Source organism: Panthera tigris, chromosome B2 (genome assembly GCF_018350195.1).
Source record: "Panthera tigris isolate Pti1 chromosome B2, P.tigris_Pti1_mat1.1, whole genome shotgun sequence".
NCBI lineage: Eukaryota > Metazoa > Chordata > Mammalia > Carnivora > Felidae > Panthera > Panthera tigris.
Genome location: NC_056664.1, coordinates 71,209,315 through 71,230,923, shown reverse-complemented (window position 1 = coordinate 71,230,923; position 21,609 = coordinate 71,209,315). Strand labels below are relative to the sequence as shown.

Below are 21,609 nucleotides of genomic sequence, written 5' to 3'. Positions count from 1 at the left end.
GGGTGGAAAGGAAGGGAGGGTGAAGAGCAATTACTACTTAAACTTGTTTCATTCAGGAGCTAGGTTAGCAAACCAAGCAGCCTACATAAAAGCTGGTTATATAAAATTTAACCAGGCCGAAGGTCCCATATCGGGAAGAACTAACACGAAGGGAAGCGGGACCCCCGAAGCTCTCAGAGTACCCCTTCCCCAAATTCCCAAATCACACGACTGGAGCTGGGGGTTTCCCCGCAGACTCCATTTTCCCCGCTGTGCTGTCTCCCTTTCAGGCCGAGTTGAGTGGGCCTGTGGGCGAGCTGGGGTCCCCCACCCACCTTTGCTCCCCGCCCTTTTCATTGTTGTGCAAGTGTGATGGATCACCTGCCCGGCGCGGTCTCCCGCGTTCGGACGCGCAGCGCACCGAGACGCGCAGGGGCGTGCGCCGCGCACCTCCCGCAGGACCCGCGCTCTGCGCCCAAGAGCCCCCCAGACCCGACCCCCGCCCTCTGCCAGTCCCCACGGTGCTCACCGCCACGAAACCCGAGGAGGAGGCAATGAACACGCGGATCACCATCCTCTCGCACGCGCGGACGGACCGTCTGCCCCCGCGGGTTCGGGGCTGGCGGGGACGCGGAGGCAAAACCCGGCTAAGAGCCGCCGCCGCCGCCGCTGGGCAGATCGCTCGGGTCGGGGAAGATCGCGGGGACCTGACTCCCTCCCGCCGGTCCGCAGATAAAAGCCCAGAGCCTCCCGGCCGCTGGCCGAGGGAGGAGGGGGGAGGGAAGGAGGAGGAGGGAACAGGCTGTGGGGCGTGATGGGAGTTGTAGTTTCGGTCTCTCCCTGGAGTGCCTGGTGGGCTGAGCGCCTTGCAGCCCCTCCTTACTGCGTGACAATAGCGTACACGCGCAGGTGGCTGCAGAGGACCCCGAGGCTGGGGCGAGGCTGTGACGAGGCTGTGACGAGGGGTGGTGAGGATTCTGGCGAAACGGGGAAAGAGAAAACTAGGCAAAAGGGCTTGGTTCAGAGTCCAAGCTTGGGTTCTGTGTTGTGGTTTAGTGATTTGGAGCATCCCCACGCAGAACCGCCCGACAGACTGGTTCGAGCCGCGGAGACCCACGGTCTTAGGGCTGCTAGCGCGCTGGGCAAGCCCAGACGACCTGCGGCGCGGGTGGAGCGGGCTGGGCTTTCAGGAGGTGGCCGCGGTGGGGGCGGTGGGGTGGGGCTGGGCGCTCCTCCGTTTTCCCCGAGGCTCTGGAGATTGCGGAAAGGTGATTCTTTTAGCTAAATGAGACGTTTTCTTTTTCTGTAGGCACTGCAAATTAGAAGCCTGATGAGAGCACAACTGATATTTTATTTTTCTTAGCAAAACTGTAATTGTAGTAGAAAAATGAATACCAAGCGAAATTGGAGTCCTTCTATCAACATTGGGAATCAGGACCCCACCCTCCCCACCCCCTACTCTGCACAATGGCTTCGCCTCTTTGCACCTAATATTTACAATTGAGCCAAATCTGTGCCTTTTTCAGACCCGCTGCACATTCCAACGCAGTCTCCCAGGAGGATGGTGTTAAATAAAAAGCTTTTATGTAGTTTGCTAATAGTTTAGGAATAGTTATTTAACAAGTGTTTTCTGTTTCAGAAAAGCGCAAGCCTTGCAACCGTTTCGTGGATGTGAACCAGTTTTCCCTGCAGTTACTGTATTTACTTTATTCCTTTCAGCAGGGGATTTTAGCACAGTTCTGGGAACAATGTTAATTAATAGTTCTAGAAAGAAAGAAATTAGATGATGAGATCTCTGGCTCTTTGGTAAATTTCTTGCACGAGTACTAATCATTTTTGGAGCATTTGCGTTTTAGAGCAGTTTTTAATATTTCAAGTTTATAACCTTTCCTATTCTCTTACGTTATTTCTGTAGTATTTTTTTTTAATATTTATTTATTTTTGAGAGAGAGAGTGCAAGCGAAGGAGGTTCGGAGAGAGAGAGACAGAATCTGAAGCAGGCTCCAGGCTCTGAGCTGTCAGCACAGAGCCCAACACGGGGCTGGAACTCAGGGACCACAAGATCATGACCTGAGCTGAAATCTGAGCTTAAAGCTCTGAGCCACCCAGGTGCCCCTACAGTATTCCTTTTTAATTTAGTACATTAACAGATGATACAATCCTAATGGGACTTTATTTCTTCTTAGTATATAATAACATTCAATGTAAGTTTTGCCGTAATTAATATCTCTCTGCATATGTACTTTAATTTAGCTACCATAAATTTGGAAATGGATACTTTTAAATTTTTAAATAATTTCCTTAAAAGTAGATACTATGTTTCCTGTATAACTGCCACTCTTGAAAGTCAACATTTTATTTAGTTTGGAGTTATTCAGCTTTGAAGGTATAGTTAAACTCAACCAATAGGAACTCAGAGGCTATTCTCTGAAAGGTACCAAAGTGGATAAAAAGTTAAATAAGTCATTTCCCCAGCAGAGCACCTATTGTCTGCAAAACAAAAAGGTACAGAAATAGCAGCAGAACAAGACCAATAGATTGTTGTGTGGATTTAAAGGAAAGGGTGGCTTTTTAGAAGAGACTTTGAAGATGAGTAGAAGAATATCTACTGGCAGATAGGGGGAATGCAGGGTGAGAATATGCAGAATTTATGAGATCGACAAGGAGTTGGTTGTACTTCAGAAAGGGATAGGAGAGGTCTAGTAGGGATAATGTTGAAAATGTAGGTTTGAATGAATGCAACAGAAGGCTCTCACTGGGTTGTCTTCCCAGCTCCTTGCTCTTTTCTGAAACCTGTCCCTCAGCTCTGACCTAAGACATTGTAGGGGTGGCTCCCAAAGCCCTGTTCATACAGCAAGACCCAGACCGCTGGCCACAGCTAATTGGTCTAGGCCCCAAACTGGGCCAGACAATATCCCTACCCTAAGGACTTGGAATTAGCACCGGCAAAGAAAGAGAGAGCTTAAACTTTAACTTGTGACACGGAAGCTCAGAGCTTTCAGAAGCCACGTTCTAACATGGGAACCAGAGAAGCTGAAGAAGCTAGTCAGTAGGAAGAGAACAAAGCAGACTTGTGGATAGTGATGGAAATGAGTTTCAGCGAGTCCTGATAATGTTTTAGTCCAGGGGTCCTAAAATTATGAGCTGTGTGGCAAATTGTGTGTTTTATAAATAAAGTTTTATTGGAACTCATTTCTTTTCATATTGCCTATGCCACAGTGACAGAAACCATATGGCCTGCAAAGCCTAATACATTTACTATTTGGCCCTTTACAGAAAAAGTTTGCCACTCCTTGTTTATGGCTCGACTTGTTCCTATACCCCTACTCATAATGTCTGCATAATATCCCTGTATCCATATCATATATTTCTCATCTTACTTAAGCCACCTCAAATAGGTTTCAGTTTTGGGCAATCAAAATTACCCTCACTGAGAAGTTTATACTGAACTTGTAAGCATTCAGAGGAAAGAAAGGATATGATCAGAGCTATACTTCAAGAAGATTACTCTGGTAATAGTTCTGGTTTATTCCACACTGGTGAAAAAGTTTATATGCAGGACAAAGTGTTAGCAGTCCAGGGACCCACAACAGCTAGTGTGGAGTTGAGACCCGGAGTTAATAAACAAAATGTAAGAATGAGTGAGAGTAGAAAGCAATCTGGGATATAAACTAGAGGCCCAAGATCAACACAAGGGTATCATACCACAGGGAGGATTAGGTGCCCATCTGACAAGTAAAGTCTGCAGATAAAGCAGGCAGCCAAAGCTTAAAGACAGAACTCAGAAAACTGAGTAGGTCATTAGGCTTTAAGGAAGCTGCCTCTGCATTGCCTAAGACTTGAACCTGTTTATAAGTCATGATAGGACATCTGGCTAGCGTGGGTTTTTTTCTTCGCTTTATTGACATATAGTGTTGTGTAAATTCAAGGTGTACAACGTGATGATTTGACATACATTTACATTGTGAAATTATCACCGTAATAAGGTTTGTTAACAGCCTAGAGTGTTTTAAAACAGGAGTTTTTAACCTTTAGTAGTCTGGCAAAGTCTATGAACCCTTTCTCAAAAAAATAAGTTTCTAAATACAGAAAATAAAGGGGACAGGATTAGTGATATTGCAAAAACAGTTATCGAAATAAAGGAGTGCAGTATTTTTGTTATTTTTTGAATTTATTTCAGTTTAATTTGTTTTAACGTATGGTGCTATATTAGTTTCAGGTGTACAATACAGTGATTCAACACTTCCATACATCACCCAGTGCTCCTCATAACAAGTGCCCTCCTTAATCCCTATCACCTGTTTCACCCATCTCCCCCACCCACCTCCCCTCTGGTAAGCATCAGTTTGTTGTCAATAGTTAAGGGTCTGTTTCTTGGATTGTCTCTCTCTCTCCCTTTCTCTTTCTCTTTCCTCTTTTTCCCCTGGCTCATTTGTTTCGTTTCTTAAATTTCATATATGAGTGAAATCATATGGTATTTGTCTTTCTCTGACATTTCACTTAGCATTATACTCTCTAGCTCCATCCATGTCATTGCAAATGGCAAGATTTTTTTCTTTTTATGGTTAAATAATATTCCATCGTGTGTATATACCACATCTTCTTTATCAATTCATCTGTCGATGGACACTTGGGCCGCTTCCATACCTGGCTATTGTAAATAACACTGCTATAAACATAGGGTTGCACATGCCTTTGAATTAGTGTTTTTGTATTTTGGGGGTAAATACCAAGGAGCATGATTACTGGATCATAGAGTAGTTCTACTTCTAACTTTTTGAGGAACCTTCATAGTGTTTTCCACAGCTTGGAAACACCAGTGGCATTCCCACCAACAGTGCAAAAAGGTTCCTTTTTCTCCACATCCTTACCAACACTTGTTGTTTCTTGTGTTTTTTATTTTAACCATTCTGATAGGTGTGAGGTGATTTTGAAGTATAATGAGAAGACATAAAATTTTAAGACATTTGCAACAGTTGGAAAATATTAAAATACCTATGATTTTTGTTGGCAACAAAGTCACAGATGTTTGCTGCTATTACAGTGGTTTGTTGATACATTCATAATTGAAAGGATTAGTAAATTTCTGTTGGAGTCTGGTGAAAATATAAAGATGTTAATTTTTTTCTCATTCAAGTTCATGAACTCCCTAAATTCTATCCACAAGTCTCTTGGGTGGGGTGGGGGACATGTGTGTCTAAGAACCCCAGTTGAGGAAACCATAGTGTCTAAGTGTATTCAAATCTGTAAAAACCTATGAATTTGCCTAAAAAGCACATACAGAAAGAAACATGAAGGAGCCATGAAGAGTCCTTTGGAGAACTCCTACATGTAAGAACTGGAAGGAGAACAAGGAATTAAAGGGAGTGAAGGAACCATCAGAAAAAACACAAAACTGAAAGAATACAGTAAACCTAACAGTAGGGTTCTAAGTTTAAGGAAGTAGAGAATAGCAAGAATGTTACTCAGCCTGAAAGTCAAGAAAGAAAATAAAAATAGAGGCTTTGAGTTTGTTAGCTGGCAGCCTGTGTTCACATTTCAGCTTTGCCACTTAATTTCTTGGACAAATTATTTTGTACCTCTCTAAGCTTCAATTTTCATGTCTATAAAATAAGCATAAGTAATGGCTTTTATTCAATATTTTTATGAAGGTTAATTATGCTTAGGATATTCTCCAAATGATGGCCTGTGGTATCTGTTTGAAGGGTATTCCCACTCTACCTGGTTACTGATGTTTGGACCATGTCTGTGTACTTCCCTCAGTGTGACCTGTATTGCAGCTTGAAAGTAATTTATGACATATGTGACCAGGCTTGGAAATACATAATGGGGATTTTCCAGGAATTTACAGTTGGAAAATCAAAAGACTAAGGCAATTGGTAGTAGGAACATAAAGGAGAATGCTGCAAGGGGGTGGAGTGGGGATAAGGAGCTTTGAGCAAGTTAAGGAATGAGGGAACAGAATGAAGAATAAGAGGAAGTTGGTCTGTAACAGGAGAATGGAGCCTCTGCGGAATGAAAAGTAAAAACACTAACGAAGAGCTGGCCGCTGTCTTCTAGTCTCAGCTTCCATGAATCCAGGTGTACCACAGTTCCTGCCCTTGGATTGCTGTTTTATAACCTCCATCTTTTATCTTGAGCTAGTTTAAGTGGAGGGGTCTTTTCTTGACTACTGTAAATCCTAACCAGAATATCCATGTAAAGTATGGACAGTAAATCACTTGCCTGAGGGGCGCTTGGGGGAATCAATCGGTGAAGCATCTGACTTTGGCTCAGGTCATGATGTCACAGTTCAAGAGTTCAAGCCCCGCCTCAGGCTCTGTGCTGACAGCTCAGAGCCTGGAGCCTGCTTCAGGTTCTGTGTCTCTCTCTCTCTATCTCTCTGCCTCTCCCCCCACTCGTTCTCTCTCTCTCTCAAAAATAAAAACACCAAGATAATAATAATAATAATTTGCCTGAGGAGGGTCCAAGTGCAAAAGATTCATCATACGGATTGTAGCAAACAGCACAGCACATCTCAAAACTGGATTTTTGTCTGAAGTATTCTGCTATTTCCATGTCAAGTTAATTTTTAAAAAACTGAGTTAACTAAGCCAAAATCTCCCCAAGACCTGTGCAATCCTCCTGTTCTCCAGGTTTCTCCCTCCAATGTAAATAAAACCTTGAGCCCAGTGTTTGGTGCCCAATAAATCCACAAGAAGCACTAGGTGTTATTATAATAATCATTTGTTATTATTGCTGACCTTTGCGAGAGCACTGCCAGTGGAAAAATGGAAGCATTAGCCAGACTGCAGCAGCTTGAGGACTGATGAGCCAATAGAAACCAGGGTATCGTCTTTTCAAATTGGAAGTTGGGGACTGATGAGAGGGGACAAGCAAGGACAGAAACTTGAAGGGGAATCAGGGACATTCTTCAGTAAGGTTTATCTACAGATTAAAGGGCTCTTCTAAACAGTCTGGAGTCTCAACTGTCCAGATTGTATTTTTAGAATGGAATTGAATCTGATTGATAATTCTGTTCTGTCAAAGCTGTCCTGTTTTTAACAGCATTTAATCCAATACTATCCAGCTCCCCAAGGATTTAACTTGAGGCACTCCAGTCACTACACCATGCCTGTCACAAATCCCTGCCGGGCTCCAGGCAGTTGTTCCTCTGAGAGCTGAGTTGGCACATTTGGCTGCTGATGGGTGAAGGATTTGTGGGAGAGGAGGTTATAAGCTAGAGGGCAGAGGTAGGTCAGAGCGGTTAAGGCACAGGTCTCTGAGCCAGACCTGAATTAATGTCACAGATGTATGACCTTCCTTAGGCAATTCACTTAGCCTGGGACACCCCACCTTCCTCGTTGTTGTTGGGGGCTTTATGGAGAAGATGCGTGTAGGGTGCTTTTTTACACAGTGCCGTAAACGTAGTTAGGACTCAATGAGTATTAGCTACTGCTAATCACATAAAGTAAATCAGAGAATGGCCTTCATTTGCATAAAGCACATAAATTTCATAAATATTTCTGTTTCATGCCTGTGAGTTTAACTTTCTAAATAACAAGGATCTGGTTTGTATAAGCCTCTTTGTACAGTGCCATGTTCAGTTAAAGTACTTAACAAAAACTTTTTGATGTTAATGAAGTTTAGAGAAGGCCATACTTAAGATAAAAGGAATATCAGTGAAATGAAGCAGTAATGAAGTCAAATAATGGCAGCTTGAATTCCATAAGAGAATTCATCTGATGCTTTTATGTTGCTTCATCAGGCTCATTCTATTTTTAATAAAATAAAGGCTTAGTTAACAGGAACACACTAATAGTCCCTGAACCGGATGGAACTTTCAGCGCTCATGTTTAAGAAATGAAGGGAAATCATAAAGTAGGGAATAAGCCTTGAAACCAATATTCAGGACATATTTTTGAATCTGTACATATTCACCCTAACCCAGAGGGCTCCCTATCCTCTCTGACAAGAGAAAACACTTTCATTTCTTCCATGCCTTATTCCCCCCAGAAACTGAAAAAAGGTATACGGGAAGAAAATTGGATGGCATAAGCCACCATCTTGGAACTATAACAAGGAGGTTTTGAGATCTGCTGGTCCGCTTGGAGGACTAAAAACCTTGTGTGCAGTTGATTTCTTTCAGCTATATTCATTCAGTATGTGCCAGATGCTATGCTAAGTGCTGGGAATTCAGCAGTAAATCAAACACAGTCCCTATCCTCACAGAGATTATGGCTAAACTGGAGGATGAAACGTGAACAATATGCTTGAAGGAAATGACTAGATTGTGGTGCTTTTTAAATTTTCTTAATCTGGAAGGACTCTCCTAATCAACTATTTTTGGAGACAGCGATATATAAAATTCTCCCCCCCCCCCCAAGATTACATTCCAGGTCAGAAGATGATATCACCATAACAAAATAAAGATTAAAAGTTGATATTACTTACATAGTTGTAGGCAACACAAGTTAGGAGAACTTCCAGTACTCTACAATGTTTTGGTTATTAGTTCACTGCCTTTATAAGTGATTACCATATTGTAATAAACAAAAATTTACATTTAGGTTATTGTTGAATCTGAAATTATTTTGATTCCTCATGAATACATTGCTAATGAGTTTTCAGTTCGGTATAATTTCCTATTATGCTAGGCATAAAGGCCATTTAGAATAATTGCAACAGAGGAAGTATAAGAAAATGTTTATATATAGCTACAATTAAAGAAAATGGAAAACTAAGGTTAAACAAACAAAATGTTATTATTGTTGTAACAATTATTTTTATTATTTTTTCCTGTGATTTTCAAGGGCTTACTGAATGGAAATTGTGAACATTTGCTTTCAGTATATTTTAGTACCTTGAACCATAATGATTTCAACAAGAACAATGAGGTCTTTATGTTTATTTCTTGACTCTTTCCTTAAAAACAAAAAAAGACAAAGGATGAGAAAAACATATAGAACACTTTAACATTAGGTTATCACTTCTTTTCCTCAGTTCTTTGCATCCATCCCTTTCCAATTCATTCGGGGCAACTTTCATTGTGGAAATCACTCTACTTCAGTCTCCACTGCAGTAAGTGCCTTTAGGTTTAAATACAGTCTTTCCAGAGGGAAGTCATTTTTGCATTAAGTGGAATTCCACTTAACAGTGATGTCAGAGTGGCGCCTGGGTGGCTCAGTAGGTTGAGCCTCCGACTTTGGCTCAGGCCATGATCTCACAGTTTGTGAGTTCAAGCCCCACATTGGGCTCTCTGCTGTAGGCACTTAGCCCACTTCAGAACCTCCATCTCCCTCTCACTCTACCCCTCCCCCGCTTGTTCTCTTTCCCTCCTTCTCTCTCTCTCTCCCTTTCAAATTTAAACATTTAAAAAAAAAATCTAAAAAAAAACAAAACACTGGATTCAGAGAGCGAGACTTCCCTATTAATTCAACTCACCAGACGCAGAAGCCATGATCTGGCCAGATAATCACTAAGTTTATAACAAAATGAAGCACTTAATAATGGAATTCTAGTCCTTCTTTGCCCCCTAGTTGTAAACCAGACATATTTGAAAAATTCATTAAATTTTTCTTGTCCCAAGAACAGTGTAGTGGAAAAGTCTTATTTTACTTTAACCACAGTTTACATTTCCCCAAAACATACAGCTTTTTAAGAGAGTTTTATTTATTTATTTATTTTAATTTGAGAAAGAGAGAGAGACAGAACAAGCAGAGGACAGGCAGAGGGAAAGAGAGAGAGAATCCGAACCAGGGTTGCAGGACTCAATCTCATAACCGTGAGATAACTGTGAGATCACGACCTGAGCTGAAATCAGGTGTCAGACACCTAACTTGCTGAACCACCCAGGTGCTCCCTTTTTTTAAAGACAATTTTAGGGGTGGCCTGGGTGACTCAGTTGGGTAAGCATCCGACTCTTGATTTGGGCTCAGGTCATGGTCTCATGGTTAATGGGCTCGAGCCCTGCATCAGGCTCTGTGTTGACAGTGTGGAACCTGCTTGGGATTCTCTCGCACTCTCTCTCTCTGCTCATCTCCCCATGTTGTGTTCTCTCTCTCAAAATAAATAAACATCAAAAAAAAAGAATTTTATTTATTTATTTATTTAAATTGGGAGGGGGGGGGCAGAGGGAGAGAGAGAGAATAACATACAGCTTTTTAAAAGCCCAATCCATTGGGGCACCTAGGTGGCTTGGTCGGTTAAGCGTCCGACTTCAGCTCAGGTCATGATCTCACGGTCCGTGAGTTCGAGCCCCGCGTCGGGCTCTGTGCTGACAGCTCAGAGCCTGGAGCCTGTTTCAGATTCTGTGTCTCCCTCTCTCTCTGCCCCTCCCCTGTTCATGCTCTGTCTCTCTCTGTCTCAAAAATAAATAAACGTTAAAAAAATTTAAAAAAATAAATAAATAAAAGCCCAATCCATTCAATTCAATGTATTTGTTGAACACCTGCTCTCTATGAGTAACTTATTAAACTTCCTCTCTTCAGCAATTTGCATATCTTTAAAATTTAATAGTGATTAAGAAATCATCTGTCAAGATCAGAAAAATAATATGTCCTCATAATTTTTGAAAGCTTATGATTTTGATAGTTGTTCAATAGGAGGGATATTAAGCAATTTTAATTCCATACCATGACCGTTTATCAAGTTCCTACTAGGCAGTAGGCACTCTATTGGATGTGGAGAATATCAAGATTCACAAAACTGTGTGTTGGGGGTGGGGTGAAATGTTTTTGCCCAAAGTAAAGTCCTGGGTAGAAGCACAAAGGTCAGTGAGTGAGTGAGTGGTTGTGTGAGAACAATGCAGAGAATCCCCATGGGATATGGGTCCTTTGAAAGGAATCTTTGTAGTGGATCTGAAGTTTACTTGCAGTATGTGTCTTTATTGTTTCTGTTTTAGCTAGTAGATTCATATTTTAGGTAGTTAAAAATCTCATCAGCTTCTATTTCCCTGTGACTTGTTACAGTTTGCCTTTGTTCCTGGGTTAAGAGTAACAACTGTATACTCAGGGTCAAGGTTGAAGGTGGAAGATGCTGGAAGAAACAACTCGGCAGTACTGAGTAGCAACCTATGAGCCTGAAACAAAGACAAGCGTCCTGTGTCTGAAATGTACTTCTGTTCCCGTATCAGTGGATATATATGCAGCTGCATGTTTGGCCAAACCTGACAAATTTTCAGGAGCCATAGTGACCTTTGATTATTTCACATAATGAGAAGAGTGCAGGGAGCTGAATCCAGGTTTATTGTAGCAGTCCTACAATGTCCTCAGAGTCCCCGACACTTCCCACTTTTCCTTTTGCCATCCTTAGCATGACGACATTCTTCCTTGGGTTTGTTGCTTCATGGGTGCCAGGTGGCTGCTACAACCACAAGTATAGAATCTTCATTTCATACCCTCATCAAGTCGTTAGAAGAAGGCAAGCAGAAAATATGCTTTCCTCTTATCACAGAGGAAAAGCTTTCCCAGACGTCCCCTAGTGGACTTCTTAAACCTCATTGGTCACAACTTGGTCGCATAGCCACCTGCAAAGGAAGCTGGGAAAATGTATAACAGTAAGGAGAATGTGAGAGCCAAGATGGGTTTAGGTCTGTTGTCGTTCAACCAGTGGGGCTAGGATGCAGGGTAGGCATATCACAACCCAGACTACTGAGATTCTGCTTAGCGAGGGAGGACACTGGGTGGGGGAGGGAGGTGAATGAAGCAGAGACTACGTGACTACTACAGTCATTTGCTTAGTGTGACCTTGAGTAAATTATTTAGCATCCGTGCCTCAGTTTCCACATCAGTAAAATGGAGATAAAACCTAAGTCCTTGCCTTGCAGTGGGGATTAAATGACATAATCCATGCCAAGTGCTTTTATTATTTTTTTAAGATTTTTTTCTTTTTTAACTTAAATTGTAGTTAACAAATTTGCTTCAGAAGTAGAATTCAGTGATTCACTTACATACAACACCCACTATTCATCACAGCAAGTGCCCTCCTTAGTACCCATCACCCATCTAGCCCATATCTCACCCACCTCCCTCCATCAACCCTCAGTTTGTTCTGTCATTAAGAGTCTCCCTTTCTTCTCTTCCCCACCTTCCCATATGCTAAATTCCACATATGAGTGAAGTCGTATGACATTTGTCTTTCTCAGATGGACTCATTTCGCTTAGTATAATACATTCTAGTGCTTTTAAATAAGTGCCCAGAACATGGTAAGCACTCGTAAGTATTGGTTACTAACAAAAAGAGGCACTGTATTTTCCAAGGTGCCTGATTTTCAACCAAATTCCTCAAATTCTCTGGCACCGTGTGCAGAAGATATAGAACTAGAAAACATGACTTTCAACCCTCAGAGGAGAGTTCTTTCCACAAGCCTATGTTTGTTAAGATCTTATTGTTTTTTTAAGTAATCTCTATACCCAACGTGGGACTCGAACTCAACGCTGAGATCAAGAGTCACATAGTCCTCCGACTCAGCCGGCCAAGTGCCCCACAAGATATAGTTTGGGCCCTTTCTATTCTTCCCCTGCAATATCCCCTCATTCTTCTCCCTTTCTTCCATTCTCTTCCCTCCCTTTCCTCCCTTTTTCTCACGTTTACTCTTCCATCTCTTCTTCCCATACATGTACCTTTTCTCTCTCATGATCCCCTCCCCTTCCTTTCAGACCAGGAAATAATCACTGCTTCACCCTGCTTGTGACTTCAAGGCTAAAAAGAATGCTGGCCGTCACACAGGACTCTTGTGAGTCCTATGAGACAGTTATCCTCCAAAGACTAATAGGTGATATATTCAGAGCTAAGTTAATTTATTCTGCATGTGCTGAAGCATAAGTAACTCACAGGCTGGCGGATAGTCATGCACTTAGCATGGGTGTATTCAAAAATAAACACACCTCATTGCATTGGTTTCCTTTTGTCATATCATACTCATACAGGCCAGAAGGAAATCATTTTAGGAAAAGGCAAAACCTTTTTAATTTAACCAAATTGGTTTACCCACCTTTTTTTCTAAAAGAATAGGGCAGAAATAGGACAAATAACTTAAGAGGTGAAGTTGCAAGGAATATATTTGCAAAAGAATTACCCAGCAAGGAAAAGTGTTTGTTTCTCATTCCAAAAAAAAAAAAAAAAAAAGAAAGAAAGAAAAGAAAAAGAAAAAGAAAAAAAAAAAAAAAAGGCAGACCCTGATTCCTGTGAGATTGATGAGTATAATACAGAGGAGAAAAGGAAAACTAGCAAATGTATGTGGTATGAGCTTTGGAGATGAGCAGGGGGAAAAGTCAGCATAAAGCTGTCTACTTGAGGCTGTTCTGAGATTTCAGAAACATTCATTTTTGAAAATGGGAGCTCCAGCTTCATTGTGCAATACAATGTTTCTTCAACTGAATGATATGACTTCTGAATGTTAGTAAAATCCTGTGTTTCTTTGCTTTTTAATTGCCTTTAAATTAGCACAAGAGGGAGATGATCCTAGAGGCATTTGTGCCTTCTAGAGAAGAGAAAGTTAAAACCAAACTGTGCTAAAGCCACTCCTTTTCCTCATTCATCACTCCCCAGCTCTCCATCTAAACAGGATGAAGCCCAGGGTGCCTGTGGCAGGATCTGTGGGAAAATAGCAGCTGTTCAGTTCCTATTTACCCTCATCTCCAGCAAAGCAAGTGGATCGAGGTGATGAGTCTTCTGGGAATCTGCTGTACCTGGCCTTCCCTACCTCCACCCAGCTGGAAAGCCTTCGCAGAGGTCAAAACTTCAAATGCCTATGAGGACTGGAAGGGTATAAACAAAGGCAAAAAGGGCCACAAGTAAGATAATACACACTAAGCTGCTTGTTTTTGGACTAAATAGCAACAACAACAGCATAGGACAGCTGAACAAAGCATGCAGTAACATAAAAAGAATGAGGAAGATATTACATACTTATACGGATTCTCCGGGATACATGTTAATATTGTGAGGGAGGAAAAAAGAAAGCACAGATCAGTGAATATAATTTACTTTCTTTTATATAAGAAGGGAGAGGTAATTACACACCCAGACATAAAATATCAGACTAACAGAAATAAAATAATTGGTTACCGAAAGAGGCCAGGCAGTGTGGAGGAAAGGGGCAAGGTAAAAGGGATATGGATGAATATAGGTGATTTCTCTATGTTTTATATAATTTTAATTTGAGCCATATAAGTGCTCAAACATGTTTTACCTGTTTAAATATATATATATAATTTATATAATATATAATATTTTTAATATAATTTATTGTCAAATTGGCTTACATACAACATATATATATATATATTTTAAAGTAGGCTTCATAGCCAGCGGGGAGCCCAGCATGGGGCTTGAATTCACAACCCTGAAATCAAGACCTGAGCTGAGATCAAGAGTCAGATGCTTAACAGACTGAACCCCCAAAATAAAATTTAATTAAAAAGAAAAATAAAAGCAAACCAAATTTGAAATCAAACTGAAACAAATTAATTATATATCATATGAGTGACATACACAGGAAATTCTTTCAGGTGACTTTGGAACACCTCTTGCTGTTTATCTGTAATTGAATACACTCTAAGGACAAAAAAGAAATTCCCCTCCAAAAAATGTCTAAAATTCACCAAGTAATTTTCTGGTGTTTCTACTTTAAATCTACTTTATATATAGATTATAGACTATGGCAAATAAGTAAATATGTTAGGTTATTAGTAACTGAAATTTTCTATATAAGAGAAAAGAGGTACAAATATAAAATCAAAAAAATTAAGAAAAACCGTGTAATATTAAATTTGAATTGGAGTAGCAATGTGAATAAATAGATATATTTAAATAAATACATTTCTTAGCTTTAGCCATTGAAACAGTTTAGAAGCAAAGACACTCCAATGGCAATGAGCCCACCAAGCAGAGAAATCTTGGTTTTTAAGTGCTCTTCTCCAATAAAAGATTCCAGGGCTCCTTAGAGAAATGCCTGATTCTTGGTCTGGAGCGTGGAAAGTACAAGACGAGCCCAGAACATTTTCTTGTGCCATAGTGCAGGGCAGTGCTCAAAGAATGATGGGGACATCTCAAAGGACACAGGATCCAGCTAGCTTGAAAGAGCTCCCTCTGTCCAAGTTTGATGCAATTTGAGCACCCAAAATGACGGCAACTGATTATAAAGTTGAATAAATAAAAAGTCGCAAGTCCACAGAACTGCTCAAAGAAGAGGGAAAAACTAATCTGCCGCCATTGACAGCAACTTGCAGCAATTCTTTACTCTGAAAGTCAGCAATAAAAAAAAGGGCACTTACCCGGCCTTTTTAGAGGAATGATAATTCATTCTAATAGGTAAAGAAAAGCTCTTGTTTACAAAGGTATGCCTATAAATAAATGAAAAATAAATGATAATTTAGAAAATCACCATGTGGCAACCATCAATTAAATAATATATACAATTAAATAACTATCAATGATGCTTATGCCTTAAGTATAAGGATGTTGTGGAACATAATATCCATGGCTTGTCAAACAGACTTTCAAGGCATTCCCATACCTTTGCAATGGAAGGACCTGTGGACTGTCACTTTAGCCAAGTGACAGTTTTTGGTATCACTATTGTTGGACGACCTGGCATTCTGTGTCTCCTGATTGAAGTGATATGAAATACAAATCACCTATGAAGTATTTGGGTTAAAAATGTTTAGCTTAATTCCAATCCAGGCTTTAGACCCAACTTCTAGTTTACAGGAAAAATGGGGGAGGAGGGTTATATAACACCACAAGGAAAACAATCAGACAAGTCCAGAATATGGGTTATTCCACCAAACTTTGGTCTGGACTCATCTTAAAATCAATGTTATGAAATAAAACAAACATACCAAAGTTTAAGGGATTGTTTTTGTTTGCTTTGCTTAACCAAATACAATGAGTGAAACTTGATTGGATCTTGGTTCCAAAAAAAAAAAAACCCCAAAAACTATAAAAGCTTTCGGAGGTAAGGAAATTTTAATCTGGACTGGCTGTTAATCTAAGGTATAAATAGGGAACTATTGTTAATTTTCTTAAGTATGATCGTGGTTTGTGGTTATGCAAGAAAATGTCCTTATTCTTAGGAGATGCAAGGCTAAATATTTAGGGGTGAAATCTCAAGATGACCACTACTTAATTTCAAAAATTCAGATAGATGGTATAAAGATAGATACAGAGAAAGACATGGAAGAATCAAATATGGTAACATTTTGGTAACTGTTGAATCAAGGTTTTTGGCATTTTTCGTAATCAAAAGTTGGCTGAGGGTTGCCTGGCTGGCTCAGTCAGTAGAGCATACGACTCTTGATCTCAGGGTTATAAGTTTGAGCCCCACGTTGGGTATAGAGATTACTTAAAAATAAAATCGTAAAAAGAAAGTTGGCTGAAAATTCAAAAGTGAACTAAATACAGTAAGAGAAAATATCTGGCACTTAGTAAATAGGTACTCCATGCATTTGTACTGAGCAGAGCTTCTCAAAGTGACAGGAACAGCATGAGAGCGGTGGAAAGGACCATGGAGGTCATCAGTCCACCGCCCTCATGTAACCATAGAAAGATGACGTCTGGTCTCTGAACATGGTGGTTGGAGCAGATTCAGGGCTAGCCTCCTTGAGGCTATGTGGTTTTTCCCAGGAAGAGAATGTGCTCTGAAATCAGGAAGACAGGCGTACAAAGCACCTGTGTTACCTCAGGTATGTCACTTAGCATGGCTGATGTATCTTCTCTCTCTATCCTCTTAACAGGATAATAAGCCATCTCATACATAGTCATTATGAGAATGAAATGGGAAAAATGTGTATGAAAAGCCTAGCACAGAACTACCACACAGCCAAGAATCCCTGTAAATGTTAGTTCTTGTTACTCCTGCCTACAGCTCTTCACCATGCTGGAGTTTTCTGCTTCCCCTAGGTTTTCCCACGGTTGACCCCTTCAGCAGCCAGCTCACCTGGGCTTTCAGGAGAAAGGCTGGGTGCAGGATCCTAATGCAAATGAGCTCCTGCTTCTCCTTGTGGGTATTCCACCGGCCATCTGATGGCCATCTGATGTGAGACATGCTGTGTCATTATGCTAAGGAACATCCTTCACAGCTGCTCCAGGACCTTCTGCCTCCCCAGCAGGACAAAAGAAGGTGATTTCAGCCGACATTCTTACAAACTAAAACCCCGAAGAAATCAGGGGTGGTTTAAAGCAGATTTTTTAAGGAGAAATACAAAATATTAATAAAAATATAAACACAGAAATCATGTGACATTTAGATTGGTACAGTTAAATGTGTGCTACAACTCATATACACAAGAGGAGCAAACAGCTCCTGAAAGATAAATAACCATAACCGTGGAGGGTTAAATAAATATCAGGTTCGGCATTAGGCACTCTACAGGCACGATCATACTCCATCGTCACAGCAACTCTTTGAAGGAGCTACTCCTCCCCTTTCATAGACAAGGATGCCAAGCCTCAGAGAGGTGAAGGGATTTGTCTAGTAAGTGACAGAGCCACATTTGCATATGGGTCTCACTCTAAAGCCTGCACTTTTATGAACCCATAAAGTGCACCAGGCTGTGAAGTTACCTGCAAAGAAGTGGTCTCACAGAGGTCACTTGGTAATAAGGGTCTATTCATTCTGACTCTAACTGCTATTTTTCCATCCACATCAGCCAGGGAGTACAGTCAAGGTGTAGCCTGCTGACTGGCTGAAACCCAAGCTCCTTTTGAGCCCCCGGCTTTCACTCCTGCAGCATGTGATCCCTGCAGTGGGGCTTCCAAACTTAAAGCAACCATGGGGCCTCATGGGCTCTGGAGCAGAGAAATGACCCTAACCAATGCAAGAGCATCAGAGTGCTGGTGCTGAGGCCCTGTCCACTGCAGATGTTAATAAGGACTCCTCAGAGCTGCCTCTGGAAATGCCTACATCAGTCCTTCATGGAAACAGCCTATGGGCTGAGCCCTGAGAGGGGACCCAGGAGTGGCTTACTTGGAGCAGAATCCCCTCCCAAGGAATAACCTCTCAGGACATTTTGGGCCACTTCTGTGTGTGGGGAATAAGCTTAGGAATTCCCTGAGCTTGCACCAGTGGGTTAACAAGGCGTAAAGAATTACAAAGCCATAGGATGCTCACACCCAAGTTCGGGTAAACAAGATTAGGCAAATAAGGATACAGAAGGGAGGTAAAGGCCCCTAGGATAGAGGTGCTGGCAAAGGCCCCCAGAATAGAGGGGGGGGGGGCAAAGTCCCCAACACAAAGGTATATGAGGTAAGCAAGATTAAGTATTCAGGGTGAAAACGCCCCCCAATTTAGTACTATAGCAGAAAGCTGCTTTCACAGGAAGGAAGGACCAAATTAGGTAAACAGGTAAATAGGGCTATAGACTGCTGGCTTGAAGTTGTCCAGAGCTGAGCTGATTAACAAATGAAAGGTGCCTTTGTTGACCCTGAGGTTACTTGCTCTGTCTTTCTGGTCCCCAAGATCAGTTTAGGTAAACAGAGGTGGTGCCTCATATCTGCTGTAAACAACCTTCTACCTGGCCTCCTGGTGCCAGAGTTTTGTTTTGTGTTAACCCAAACCCCTAACCCCAGATATCTTCAAGACCTCCTTTCCCTCGCGTCCATGAGTTAATGTTCATATCATTGTCCCTTTGTACATGTTCATCACCATGCTTGTAAGCCTTCTGATCCTAATGAAAATGGAGCAAGGACCCTTAATCAGGATTCTTGTGCTCTCCCAGACATTAGCCATCTCTTGCATTTTAATCCTGCATCGTGCTTTCTTGCTAGACAAGAAAGAACTGTAGACACAGAGTCTACGACATCTATGGTTCTTTTTGTTTCTACTCCCAGAGTCCCACCAAATCAGAAAGTGGCTTTCAGCCCTCCCTGTGTACTGGCTGGTGTCTCTCCTGGGTTATAGTCCCAGTGCTTCCTAAAATTACCCTTTTCCTCTCCTGGGGCCACTGACCTCCATGACCCACAAAATGCATACTTTGTTTCCAACAAAAGACCTGATTCAGGGTTAGTCTGTTTAAATCAGAGCCTTTTCTACACAATGTGCCAAATATGCACTCATAAGCACTCCTGAATCCTTCCTGGAACTAGTCGGGTAAGTGAATAAATGTGTATCAGCTATGTACAAAGCTTTGTTCTTGAGGGAGGGATGCCTAAGCTGCAGCAGAGGGTAAGACAAGGGTGGTTGCCGTATGAGGCCCAATGCAAATGCTGTCAGAATAATAGCAAACAAAATGCTATTTGGGTTTAAAAAAAGGAGAATCTCTGGCTGTAAGGGATAAAGAAGGGTTTCAAGGAGGCCATGGCATTTTACAACATTTTTGAGCCCTGAATATTGTGTCCAGGGAAAAAGATGAACAAATTCCTGTCTTCCCCACCTTATCTCTTGCCATCCTTAAATATGCATTCTAGATTCCAACCAGGCTCAATCATTTTATCATACCCATGATGTTCTTTACCATTTTTCTTTATAATCATACCCATAATGTTCTTTACCATTTTTTGCCTCCAACTCAGCTCTTTTCTACCTGAATCAACCCACCATCTCCAATTGGCTAAATCTGAATTACCTCCCAAAACTCATGCCAGGAGTAACCTTCTCCCGAATACTCTCTATTAGGCACCCCCTAAGGGACTTTCATAGCAGCATGTGTCTGTCTTTATCCTTGATGGTATGGGGTGGTTATTGGCAAGGCTTCTGGAGCCAGAATGTCTGGCTGTGAATCCTGGATCCAACATCTATCAGCTAAATTATCTTTACTTGTCAAGAGGGCTGAGTTCATCCCTGCAAAGTAGTTAGAATGGTGTCTGGTTATAGAAAGCACCAAAAAGATACTACTGTTACTACTGCTATTAGTGCCAGCACCAACACGTAGCACATATCAGTCTGGATTGAATTCTTATTTGTCTGTTTGACACCTTGGCAAGATCTTCTTGAGCACAAGGACTATGTTGTAAACAACTGGGTATCTTCCACTCTTCATTCATTCTCTAGCACATAGTAGCATTTAACATATACTTGCTGGAATTGGGAGTTGGTGGGTAGAGAGGGGAATGACTATGGGCAGGTCCACAGAATAAGACCAGAAAATAGTCTCCAGCACTTGCCATCCTTAAGTATGCATGGTCTAAGGCGTAGCCTTGTTTCAAGTGATGAAGGTGGGATGGAGGTCATCAGAGACAAGGAAGCATAGACCTGTGAATCCTGATGTTAGAGGGATCATTCAGATAGGCTTTTAGATCAGCAAGGTTGGAATTAGGGATATCCTGGGAAGACAGGAAATCCAAGGATGAGATGCTTGCATCAGATGGGAATGTGTGCAAGAGTTGGAAGATGTTGCTGCAAAGGAGGAGAGTAAATATGGAATTGAGAAAAGGAGAGATTGCTTCTCCCCTGTTCTCCACTCCCATTTTATCCTTTATGAAGAAAACACACTTTGTTGGTTAGCTGCCTATTTGGAATCGTTCTCTGGCTTCCATAGCTTGTAGTTTGTACATGTGAGCATGCGTATGTGTATTAGCACACAGAGAGCTTCGTGTTTTGGAGTTACTGACCTCACTACCTTCACTCCCCCATCTCTGCCTACCTCAACTATATCCTATTTCAGTCCTCCTTGCCTTGGAATTTGCTGTTCTATATAAGTATTTGCTACATGACCTTGGACAAGTCACTTCATCTTTCTGGTTTTTTGCATTTTCTGATGTAACATGGAAAAGTAGAACTATAATTTCTATGTCAGTTTTTTTTTAGTTTATTTATTTTGTTGAGAGAGAGAGAGAGAGAGATAGCATGAGCAGGGGAAGGGCAGAAAGAGGAAGAGAGAGAGAATCTCAAGCAGGCTCCACACTGTCAGTGCAGAGCCTGACGCAGGGCTCGACCCCACAAACTGCGAGATCATGAGCTGAGCCGAAATCAAGAGTTGGACGCCCAACCAAATGAGCCACCCAGGCTCCCCTCTATGGAAATGTTTTTAAAACTTCAATTCAAAACTTATTAATGGCTCAAGAAACTAATTTAGTGAGTCAAACATTAAACTATCAAATAGAACAAATAACAAACAATAATATGAAATAGAATATATATTAGATAGAATGTGTGTGTGTGTGTGTGTGTGTGTGTGTGTGTGTGTGTGTGCTGGGTCATATGTAAAAATATTTCTTACTATGGATCATGGTCAGAAAAGATTGAAAGCTCTTCTCTTTATATCCCTTCATTCTGGCTCTAAAATTCAAGATGTGTAAACTAGTTCCAACTTTTCTTTGAAACTTTAAGGGTGGAAATGAGCAGAAAAAAAAATGTATTTTTTAGGAAGAATTACTCATGCCAACAGCCAGCAACTTCAGGTTGTGCTGACAAGGCAGTTATCCCGTTTCTTCAGTTCAAGAAATTATTCATGATAGTGCAATGACAGGTGCCAGGTTTCTGGAGTAACACAGTATGTAGCTCAAAATTTCACAGTGAGGGGTGGGGGGAGCTCTCTGGAGCCTTCAGAGTCAGCCTCTCCTTTGGCTGCAGTTCCATGTTGAACACCGTGTATCTGACAAAGGATGCGAGGGACAAGAAGGAAGAGCCGAAAAGAGAAGGAAGAGGAAGAGAAGTTAATACAGCACTTCCTTCTCCCAGATCATAGGACAATTATGTAGTGTTTCCCT

At 41.3% G+C, this 21,609-nt stretch overlaps 1 protein-coding gene and 1 long non-coding RNA gene across 2 annotated transcripts in view; one reads left to right on the top strand and one right to left on the bottom strand.

The window, feature by feature from the left end:
• SH3BGRL2 (SH3 domain binding glutamate rich protein like 2) overlaps positions 1-1,048 on the bottom strand; it is a 55,536-nt gene extending 54,488 nt beyond the window's left edge. The window contains exon 1 of the mRNA XM_042987611.1: positions 509-1,048. Coding sequence (XP_042843545.1) covers positions 509-1,048 — 540 coding nt within the window. The remainder of the gene's footprint in view (positions 1-508) is intronic.
• A 141-nt stretch (positions 1,049-1,189) lies between these two features.
• LOC122238680 lies at positions 1,190-17,129 on the top strand. Its single transcript, XR_006217726.1, has 3 exons — positions 1,190-1,247; positions 13,510-13,754; positions 16,864-17,129. It is a non-coding gene; the product is annotated as an uncharacterized LOC122238680 (long non-coding RNA).
• The last annotated feature ends 4,480 nt before the right edge of the window (positions 17,130-21,609 follow it).